Source organism: Nestor notabilis, unplaced genomic scaffold, assembly GCF_000696875.1.
Source record: "Nestor notabilis isolate BGI_N333 unplaced genomic scaffold, ASM69687v1 scaffold27418, whole genome shotgun sequence".
NCBI classification, from domain to species: domain Eukaryota; kingdom Metazoa; phylum Chordata; class Aves; order Psittaciformes; family Psittacidae; genus Nestor; species Nestor notabilis.
The window spans coordinates 227-11,519 of NW_009941874.1; the positions used below are offsets into that span (position 1 = coordinate 227).

The following is an 11,293-nucleotide window of genomic DNA, read 5'->3' on the forward strand; positions in this document are numbered from 1 at the left end:
AGGAGTAGAAAACAGATTTGTCACCAGCCTGCATCCGTCATGACTTTGCTGTAGCGTCACCAGTGTAGTCACTGTGCGTTGCCGTGCTTAATGATCGGTTCATTTTCCCCTTCAAGAAGAGGACCCCCTTCTTGCTACTGTTTTAATTGACAAAATCAGTTTGTGACAGCAGATACAAAGTGCTTTCTGGAACATGTGTGTATCTGACCGGTGTGACTACAAGGGTATAATAAACTTAGATATAAATGGAAATAAAGCATGTTAAAACCTGTTGTTCAAGCTGAAAAACGAAATTCTGGGCACTGCAAAAGGTCAACACCCAGTTGTCCTTTTCCTATTTACTAAGCAGAATAGTTTAATCTATCCTGACTTAAGAAACCTGGCTTACATTATTGAAGATCAAAATCTGGCTGAGATGGGTTAAGATTTCAGATACAAAAAGCATCTCAAGTCCTTCCTGGCTTCCCCTGTCTGCTGGCAGGCACAAAGCCCTGTTAAATCATGTGGCAGAGTTTCAGGCTGCTGCCAGCATGCTGCTGCCTAGACAAATGTGTGCCAGGAAGCATGATGTGACCCTCTCCTTCATCAGGTGGACTCTCACTACTGCCCCAGCTGCCTGGAAAACATGCCTTCAGCTGAAGCCAAGCTGAAAAAGAATAGGTAAGGTTGCTTTGGCTTTATTTTCATCAAGACTTTCTCCTTCAAACAGCTTCTTCTCTTCTTCTCATAATACATTTTATATCACCCAGTATGTCATAGAGTCATAGAACGGTTTGGGTTGGGAGGGACCTTAAAGCTCATCTGTGAACCATTGTGTTGATGGCTCTGTTGCTCTTCTTCCCTGATGAGAAGTCTGTTGGTTTAATCTTGATTTGCTTGCTGCGGGCATTTCCCTGGCCCTTGTCAGAGCACTGTCTAATAGACCTTCCTCCTTACAGGTGTGCAAACTGCTTTGACTGCCCCTGCTGCATGCACACCCTTTCCACTCGGGCCACGAGCATCCCTGCTCCACTCCCTGATGACCCAGCCAAGACTACCATGAAGAAGGCCTATTACTTGGCCTGTGGATTTTGTCGCTGGACTTCCCGGGATGTTGGCATGGCCGATAAGTCTGTCGGTAAGTGACAGTCAACAACAGAGAACTGAGTAACAGCAGGAGCCTGGTATGTGCCTTGAAGGCAGCAAATAATCCAGCTAGTTTCTTTGTGTTACCTGACTACTGAGAAAGCTGTCAAACAAGGGGCTTTATAGTGAGTGCACTCTCCCCACAGTTTAGGTCTTGTTTATGTACCTTCAGAGTCTTCGAAGCCACTCAGTCTGACAGCATAAACATCTCATTTATTTTCCATCACTTTCGTTCACTTAGGCTTATTCCAGAGTTGCCAGTCAGTGTTTGTAGTTAGTTTTTCTTTTCATGGCAGCACTGAAACAAGCTTTCCTGGTGCATAAGATGTGCAGAAAGTATGTCAGGTGGGGCTACGTAGACTAAGCAGATACTCTTGATTTCCAGTGTTGATGTGACTAGGAGCTGAAGGTGCAGAGATACAGGCAGCCAGTAATAAGAGACCATTCTTGTTACTCATGCACCTGCTGCTAAAGTGACTCCTAGGTGCTGCTGTCCTGAGTATCTCTCAAACAGCAGTTGTTTAAAAAGAGAATAAAAGCTGGTGAAGCTCCTTCAGCCCAAACCTACCTGTGAAAAGCTTTCAGAGGTGTATGTTTGCAATGGTAAGTGTAACAAAATGGGGAGTGTCATCTCAGGAGTAAAACTGAGGCAGCTGGGTGTTAGAAGTGATTTCTCTGTGTAGTCTGGAAATCTTACCCTGAGGACTTTGTTTTTTCTCTTTCTCTTGCAGCTAGTGGTGGCTGGCAGGAGCCGGAGAATCCTCACACTCAGAGGGTGAGTGAGGGGAAGGCTGAGATGCATCAGCTAGAAAGAGCTGCTAGAGGCTCCAGGCCAGCTCAGTCACTTTTTTTGCATCTATATAATCCTTCAGATAGCAGTTCCAGATCCTAACCTCAGTTCAGTAGAAGGAAGGCCTCTTAGAGGCTCTCTTGTGGATATCGCGGTATAAAATATGCTTTGCAGAAGACACCTATTTGAAAACATCATATCTAATAGTGCTGTTAAAACAACACCAATGAATGTGTTGCATATGTATGTGAAAAAAGCTGTTTTCCCACCAAGAGTGTGTCTAGGACGTGGAAAACAGGACTGCACCTTTGCTACCCTTCCCTGTCACCAGTTAAGGCTCTACACTAAGTGTGATCAGCCTCGGGGGTGAAGATGCTGTTTGGTTTTGACCATATGACATTATTCAGTCCCGTCATGGCAAGTGCATGAACAGTCTCAGTTGCCTGCCTGCAAGGTGAGAACTGGACACTGCTCTCTGACAGGTGTCACTCCCAAAGGAGGGTCTGTTTGTCACCCACAGCGTTGGTTAAGATACATCAGGACACACAGGCTTCTTTAATGTCTGTCTTCCAAAATCAAGCACTAGGAACAGAGCAAAACAAGTAGCAGGAACCCCAGCCCAGCTTTTTTACAAGGAAATACTGCAGCTGTTCCCCTTTCACTGGATATCTCTTCCCTTTCATCCCTTCAGATTAACAAACTGGTTGAGTACTACCAGCAGTTGGCTCAGAAAGAGAAGATCGAGCGGGACCGGAAGAAGCTGGTGCGACGCCGAAACTACATGCCCCTGGCCTTTTCGGTGAGCTGGGAGCACTGTGCTCACAGAGCAGGACAAGTGATGCACAGCAGCCTCAGCATGGCAGATGACATAGTTGGTAGCCACAATAGGGCTGCTCAGCTCTTTTTAATTGAGAACAACGTGGAGAAAATGAGCGAGGGCACATGGGTATCTTTAGGGACAAGTAGGTTTACACCCATTGTAGTGTATTACACTGCCTTTCTCTCTAATAGTCCTCTCTGATAATGCAGAAGGGTTTACACTTGCCATGTGAAGGAGTACGTTACCCAGCAGTGAAATGCACTGTAGCCACAGTGACAATCCCAGTGGTAGCCCTTTCTCAGGACAGTTGCATACCAGAGCTCAGTAACCATTAGCTCAGGATTGTCTGGGACTTCTCTCTATGAAGTCTCAACTGAGAATGAATTTATTAACCTTAAGACTTGATTGTGGCTTGAATGACTTGGTTATTGTAACTTGCAGGTAACTGCTTACTTTGTTTAGCTGGGTGACTGCATATGCTTGCTACTTCTCAATTAACTGTGCTTGCTCTGTGCCCTTGCTTCTGTCTTATGGCTGCATTTTTTGTCTCCGTTGCTACCTGCTGCTATTTTGGGGGCTCTCCACAGCAACACACTATACACGTAGTGGTAAGTCTTTTCACAGTTTCTGCTGGTGTTAAAGCTCTCCTGGTACCTAGTGAAGGGGAGTGACAGATCCTGCTCTTCACCGTGCCTCAGGGTCCCTGACTTGGATGTGCCTAGAACAAATGCACATGAAGGCTAATTAGAGAGTCGCATTGGTTACAAACCCAAATATCTGTTGTTAGTTTACAAACAGGGCAGTGTCTTCGGGTAAGTAATGTACAGTTGAAGAGCAGTCCATCACAAAGCTTGGCTGGGACACAGCTGTCTGCCTGCCTGAGGCAAATGGCACTCACATTAATCTTCTGATCCTTGAAAAATCACGAGTGTAGGCTGATGCTCACACTTCTCATTTGGTGAGAATTCAGGTTTTCATTCCTGCCCAGAAGGAAGATTTCTGCCTTCAAGCATTCTGCATATAGTTCAGCTGTAGAAAGCTGAGGAGTAGCTCAACTATTCCTGCCAATTGGCAGTGCTTGCTGAGAGACACCTGTAGATAACAAGGCTTGTAGGAGGCTGAACCTTCCAGCTGCTTCTGTTAGTGCTACAGAGCATTTCAGGTGGATTCATACCCACGTCAACCCTGTTCTTTTGGCAGTTGAGCTCTCATTCTGGACTACTTGACATGCAGTTGCTCTGAAGAGTAGATCAAGGCAAAATGTGTCAGTAGTGCAGGCTGGTGATTTAAAGAAAGAGTAAAAGCTCTGTAAGAGGTGGCCACACACATCTGTCTCTCCCCATCTGCAGTGCAGTGGTAATTGTTTTCTCCTTACTAACAGTTGGAGCAGGAACAAAAATATCTTGGGAAGCATTGAATACCTTGCCCATTTTGCTTTCCTTTGCTTGTCTCCCTATGCTTGTCATGCAGGATGAGTTTGCAGTAGGTCTTTTTGTGCTGGCAGGAAGCAAACCTGAAGCTGATAGTTGCTTTTCTCCTTGTAGGACAAGTATGGCCTTGGAACCAGGCTTCAACGCCAGAGGCCCGGCGCACCCATCAGTGCCCTCGCTGGACTCTCGTGAGTCTCAGGCTTGGGGCTGGGTAGGAAATGTGGGGAGGGAGCAATAAAACAACTTCAGAAAGATGGTGAGCACATTAGCAGTGAAAGGAGCTTTCTTTGGAGCGTTGGAGCTATGTCACTTCTTGGGCATCTCTATGCAGGAGCTCCAGATGGTTTCCTTTCTCCTCATAGAAACAAGTGACTGCTCACATCCTTGTGCAGTTACTGTTGTCTCACTGTCTCAGCTTTCACTGTCTTCTGTGTTACAATGCAGTTGCTGGCTGTCAGAGCACACATGCTGTATGTTATGACCAAGTTGTCCCTCACTTCTTTCAGCTTGAAAGAAGGAGAGGACCAGAAGGAGATCAAGATTGAGCCAGCTGATGCAGTGGAAGAAGTGGAACCTCTTCCTGAGGATTACTACACAAGACCAATCAATCTGACAGAAGGTAACACTTTAATATTCTGTCACTTTTTGCCCTTATATTTTATAACATGGGCAGTGCTTGGCAACTTGTCTGTAGGGTTCCTAATGGGCTGAGATTTTAGTAATTTTTATGCTGGGATTGAAATGGTAGGGAATTTGTTACTTATTTAAATGGTAACTTTGAATGCAGCCTCAGCTTCATGCTGTACATGGAAATCTTGGAGCCAAATGCGTCAGGCCCCTTAACAGTTGTTTCCTTTTCTTGCTGACCTTAATTTCCCTTCATGTGAAGTGTCAACTTTTGGATGGAGAAAAGAGCTGACATCCTTTTTCACATAATAGCAGGAAATAAGGAGTAGCTGAGAGCGGCTGGGGAGCTGGAACCAAAACTGACCTGTTAAGTAACAATTGCGCATTGCCTTGACACAGCTTGGAACAGCTTGTGTACCCTTGCCAGTTATTTAGCTGGCTCATGATTTAGTCAGCAAATACTGTAAATTGACCAGTGACACTTGGGAGTGAATGGGATAAACTAGCAGGTACAGGAAGCAATGCAGACTCCCTGCTGAGGTGGCTCTAAATAGGACAGATGTTCTTGGTAGTCCTGCAGGCCTACAGAGGCCACCGGTATTAATTAACTCATGAGAGGTTTATGGGAAGTGGTAGATCATCTTGGTCTCCTTTTCTTGTGGGTCCACCAGCATTGTGAGAGGATGATGATGGTAAAGAAGGCAACTTTCATGATTCCCTACAGAGAGGAAAAGGCTGCCAGCTGGCTCACTGTCTCTGAGACACTGGAAACAGTGAGCAGCCTGTTTTGGGGGAGAAATCCACAGGAAATTTTGGCCACTGGGAGTTCCTTGCCTTGGGAACTATGTAGTCACTAATTCTATGCCCGAGTCTGAGTTATGTAGACTCCTTGCTGAGGAGCTGTGTATTGTGCTCATGCAGCATCCAGCTGAGAGGGTAACAAAGCAACAAAAACTCATTTGCCCTTGGCAGGGAAAGAACTTTTCCAGATGATTTCAAAATTCTGTTTCCATTCCAGCTGAGCTGTGAACAGAAATGAGGGTCCCTCGTTTCTCCTGGGCTGGCACTGGTGCTGTGTTAATGCACCCAGTCAGGGCAGCCCTTTACACAGCTCTTACCTTCCATCCATTCACTGCTGGAAACAGGGATACTTTCCAGTGCCTTATGGATTATTTGGTGCAGGTGAAATGGAGTTTCTTAGGGACTGTAGCGTGCCCACACGGCGCACATCACTCTTGCTCTTAGGCCAGCACTTATGTAGAATCTAGCTCAGGTTTCAGTGCTTGAGAGATTGATTTGCCTGGCTTTGTTGTGCACCCAGTGACGACCCTGCGCCAGCGCCTGCTGCAGCCTGACTTCCAGCCCATCTGCGCCTCCCAGCTCTACCCTCGTCACAAGCACCTCCTCATCAAACGCTCGCTGCGCTGTCGGGTGGGTAATGGAGCACAAAGAAGTGCTTTATTTTCTGGCTCACACAACGTGGCTTGTGGGAAACGTGTATTTCTTTTCAAAAGAAACTGCTTAGATGCTTCTGGTTGTTGAAAGTTCTCAACCAAATTACTGGTAACAGCACTAGGAGATGAGGGAGGTTGTCACGTCTCTGACGTTATGAAGATTGTGAAAGGGGGACAACGTCGTGCAAAGATGCATAAAGACACAAAGTGGGTTTACACAAAGGTCTGTGTGCTCTGCCAGGGAATCGGAGAGGGCTGCCAGTACACTCAGGATTAAAGTATTTCTGCTATAATTAAAGACAAAAGTCAGCAAACAAAATATTAGTGAGACAGAGTGCAGAATACTGCAGATGTCCTTAGAGTGAAAGCAGAAAAGGGGTATTTCAGAGAATAAAAGCAGAGAGCTGGGAAGTGAAGACAGACAAGAACTGAATTCAAGTTCTGCTCTTGGCTTATTACATGGTCTTTAAAAAGCTGCTTGCATTCTCAGTGGTTTCACTGGATTTGTCTAGTTCCCGGAGAATGGAGCAATATTCTTGTAAGTATTTAAAATGCAGAATGCTTTGCAAATGCAGAATATTTTCTCAGAAGTGAGTCATGTCAGGCTGAGCCTGTATTTAAATGAGTAGCCTATGAGGAGATCAGTCTTGAGTTCTAGGTCTTTGATTTTTTTTTAATGGATTCTGGAGTGTGTATCAAAGGGTTTACAGGTATTTATGCCTTTCTCCTGCTGCAATGAGTGAGTGTCCAAGTGGTTTTAAGCCACATCCCATGTTTCTGGCATTGCACAGATAGTGCTGCGTATGATGTTTTTGGAGTGTCTATAACTTGACACAGCAATGGCTACCTCTGCCCCAAGGCAGTTTTTATGTGCACTGTGCTAGAGGCTGCTGATGTCCTGGCTAGTGGCAGAGTGTATGCAGCTCTCATTCTTAAGTGCATGACTGCACACTGGCTTCTGGTGCTGACTAAAATCTCTTTGTCTCTATAGAGTTGTGAACATAACCTGAGCAAACCAGAATTCAACCCAACATCTATCAAATTCAAGATCCAGCTGGTTGCTGTGTAAGTGAGATGTGGGGACTGGGGGGAACAACTGCCTATCTGTGCTTAGTTAATGCCTTCTGATTTCATTTTCATTTCATGTACTCTTGAATTGACCTCTGTTTGGTCATGTTATCTCTTAGGGTGGTGTAATCACCTTTTAAAATGCATTTAGCTTATCTGTAATAGGCTTGCTTCCTGATCTGCTGAAGGAAAGACATTGCATGCTGTGCCAGCCCCAGACAGCAGCAAGAATTTGTAGGATTTGGCTTATATAGCAAAAGGGCACTTCATTTTAGGTTTTAATGTCAGCTAAGCTCTAACAGCATTGAATGAGTGAGATGGATGTATGTGAATACATCCCTCTACTTTGAGAAGTAAGTTACAGACAGCAACAGAGTCCATCATGGTCATTTGCTTTGTTCTTTCTGTAGTAACTATATCCCTGAAGTGAGAATCATGTCTATTCCCAACCTGCGCTACATGAAGGTCAGTAGTTTTTCCAGAAACCTTTCGGATGGGAGGTGTGGATGTGGGATCTTTTGGAAGATGACATGCTGTGATGGCTGTTCCCTGAGGGCTTCGCTCACTCCGCTCGAGAGGGTGCAGGGTTGAAGCGACTGGTCAGAATAACACTGCATGTACTTGTCACTGCAGTAGATTACTGTGCAGTGTGACATCTGGCATCACAGGCACTCGTCAATATCTGAGGAATAAAAGGTGTGGAGTTGAAACCTTGGCTAGATTCCAAAGATATGTATATCTTACATTAAGAAAGAGTGCTGCGTGGCACTGGCACCTTTCTTACAGACTGGAGGTGTTTGCTATCCATCCCTTGAGTCTGTGTGGTGCCATGTTTGAAGGTGTTGATCGGGCACAGAAGAGGAGGTGCTGACTTTAGAATGAACTTTAGAATATTTGCTTCTTGAACTGTGATTCCTGAATCTCCCCAGGAGAGCCAAGTCCTCCTGACTCTGACCAATCCAGTGGAGAACGTCACACATGTCACACTGCTGGAGTGTGAGGAGGGGGACCCTGACAACATCAACAGCACTGCCAAGGTATTGTACCCTCCTGCTGTGTGAGCCCAAGGTTTACCTCTCCCATTCATCCTTCCACTGGTCACACTTTTCATAGGGCCTTCAGTCCCTGCTGGACTGTGTCGCATTTTCCTCCTTGGAGGTTAAATGGTTGTCACCAATCATCACCTCATAAAAGTATTTTGAAATTGTTCAGGACCTGAGGGAGAAATGCACAATTTCGCTGCTAAAGTGGTAACCAGGGAGTACTGGAGCAGAGGAGGACGGAGGAGGAATCACTTTTCTGTTAAACCATAGTAAAGCAGCCCTTGGAAGGGGAGGGCTCTCTCCTGCTCACACTGTAGGTGGTGATCAGAGCTGAAAAGCTTCTCTCTTCATCTTCTGTTTCAGGTGGCAGTTCCTCCCAAGGAGCTTATTCTGGCTGGCAAAGATGCTGCAGCAGAATATGATGAGCTGGCAGAGCCTCAAGACTTCCAGGATGACCCTGAGTGAGTGTTGTCTGTCTTGTGGGGATCCTGTTCCATAAAACTTGGTATTTAACCAAGTAACTCACTCTCCTCTGTGTCTTCAGCATGTTTTGTTTGGGTTTTTTTCCAGGTTTTTGTGCTGGTGGTGGGTTTTGGGGGGGTCAAAGATGTGGTTTGGACTGTTTAGGAGACATTTGTTCCCTTTGTGGCAAGGTGTGCTGTTAAGAGCAGTTGTTATTGGTGGTGGCACCAACTCTCTCCTGCAATACTCTGTGTAATCCTCTCCTTTGCAAACAGGGGGTTCACAGGAGTAGTGAGAACTATCCAGGAGGGTGCAAGACAGTTGCCTCCACTCTCCAAAATGGAATGTGTTCTGCAGCCTCTTACAGAGCAACTTGAGCTGTATGCTGTGGCTCTTCCCTGGGGCAGAACCACACAAAGAACTCGCATGGCCAAAGCAGGGTGTTCTCTTTGACACATGTGTCAACAGAAAGGCAGATACCGATGTTTGTGAGGCAGGAGGAGCCTGTGGAGTTCAGAAGCTAGAACTCAGGGCAGCTGTGCTAACAGGGCATATTCAGCCATAAACTGAATGTCTCTCTTGTGTGTTGTCAGAATAAATCTCCCAGAACAATTGTGTGAGACCTTGGCTGACCCAGCCTTCCTTTGTGTTCTGCCTTGCAGCGTCATTGCTTTCAGAAAAGCCAACAAGGTTGGGGTTTTCATCAAGGTCACCCCGCAGAAAGAAGAGGGTGAAGTGACCGTGAGTTTCAAGATGAAGCACGAGTTTAAAAACCTCGCTGCTCCCATCAGGCCCAGCGAGGAAGGTGATCACAGCTCTGAGGTCATCTGGCTCACCCACCACGTGGAGCTCAGCCTCGGACCGGTGCTCCCATAAGCGCTGCCACCGCCGCTCCCCGCCGGCCGCAGGACGGGCCGTCACGTCGCGGTGAAGAGAGCACCCTTGTGATGTGTGGTGTGTGCCACGGGCCCCACCACGCTGCGAGGAGGTGGCTGAGGGTGCCGTGGTTTAGGATGGTTTGTTCTCTTTCCTCTTGTCCTAGTGCCCACTAATTACTGCTCTGCTTCCCCGCGCCGCCACAGGCTAGTTTAACTTGCAGCACGTGTTTCAGCACAGAGAAGGATCTTGCTTTCTCCAGATTTACACTACACCTGGCTGAATTGGAGTTTATCGACAGAAAAGAACCCATATTTCTGTCTTTTCTTCATGTCAGCCCACAGACCCAATGTTCAGTAGTGAACAAGTTCGTTTTCACACAGTTATCCCCTTCCCAAACAAACGTTTTAAGAGGTGGCTGTGTCTGCTGCATTACTGGCAAGTTACTGGCAGCAGCACGATGCTTTTGGTTTTCTCCTTCCTTGTAGGATACCTCAGCTGTGGAGGCCTGGGACATACAACCCAACCTCTCTGGTGTATGTAGCTTGCTTAGCCGAGGTGATAGATGCCTTTTCACAAAGGAAATGAGTTTGCCTTTAAACCCCAAATATTGTGTCCTGTAGAGTCCATGGATCTGACTGGCAACCAAGCCCGCTGCCGGCTCGCTGTGCTGCAGGTGCATGTGGCAGTGTGATACGCTGCAAGCTGGGAATTTGGGTCCTGCTGCAGCTCCTGGCTGGGGCTGGGATGCTCCAGAGAGGCTGCCTGGCTGGAAAACAAGTGTTGACAGGGTTAGCAATCAGAGTGTGAAACCTGGAGTGTTAAGGTTAGATCTGATGTACGGGAAACTACAGGGGCTGTTGGCTCTTTTTCCAGTTAAGGCGTGTGGGAGGGAGGTGTGGCAGGCAGTTCCATGTTAACCAGCAGACACTGTACCATCAGGTAATTTACCCAGGCTGTCCTTTGGCTGTGGTCCCAGCTCAAATCAGGAACTAAGAGCAGTGCATCCAGGACACGGAATTACCAGTAGCTGCATAGCTTGGTGCGAGCGGGTGCGATCGCTCTCCCTGCAGAGCATTCCCGGTTCCAACACAGACCTTAAACGTTCCTGATGGGCTTTGATGTGCTGGGGCAAGCTTGAATGCCGCTGGCCTGGAGGTGCGGATCCTCTGCACGGCATGGTGGGATGAAGCTGCCTGCTTTAGTTTTGGGGTGGTGCTGCACCCCAAAACCTCTCCCTTAGCACCAGAAGCCTGCCGCGGCGTGCCGGGGCCTCACGTTTACAACCTCGCGTAGGATACGCACAGATGTACAGCATGAGTTTAAGACTTGTAGTAGGTAGTTAATGTCTAGTGCTAGCGCCTGCCGTGGCTTTACCCATCCACATACAGCTCTCGCCCTTTGGCCACCCCTTCTCTGCTTTAGCCCAAATAGCCGCCACGCTGGGGACGGGATGCGGGGCTGTGCTGGCGCTTGCGGCCGGGGAGCAGTAGCAGGAGGTGTGATGTCTGTGATGTCCCGAGCGCTCCGGTGAGCTCCGTGACTTGTCCTCTCCCTTCCCTTAGGACTTGGTAGGTGTCGGCGTGTCCCTGCTCCCC

General features: G+C 47.3%; 1 protein-coding gene across 2 annotated transcripts; it reads left to right on the forward strand.

Annotated features, from left to right (window-relative positions):
• Positions 1–589: 589 nt before the first annotated feature.
• Positions 590–9,695, forward strand: DCTN4 (dynactin 4 (p62)). Of its 2 annotated transcripts, XM_010021115.1 has the most exons (13): positions 590–660; positions 939–1,117; positions 1,857–1,900; positions 2,607–2,714; positions 3,323–3,343; positions 4,280–4,353; positions 4,672–4,784; positions 6,114–6,223; positions 7,238–7,311; positions 7,725–7,779; positions 8,244–8,351; positions 8,721–8,818; positions 9,482–9,695. In XM_010021115.1, the coding sequence occupies exons 1-13, from the start codon at positions 626–628 to the stop codon at positions 9,693–9,695; spliced, it is 1,233 nt and encodes a 410-aa protein (XP_010019417.1). In that variant the 5' UTR covers positions 590–625. The 2 variants fall into 2 exon arrangements, with proteins under 2 accessions (XP_010019417.1, XP_010019419.1); XM_010021117.1 differs by lacking the exon at positions 3,323–3,343.
• Positions 9,696–11,293: the final 1,598 nt, after the last annotated feature.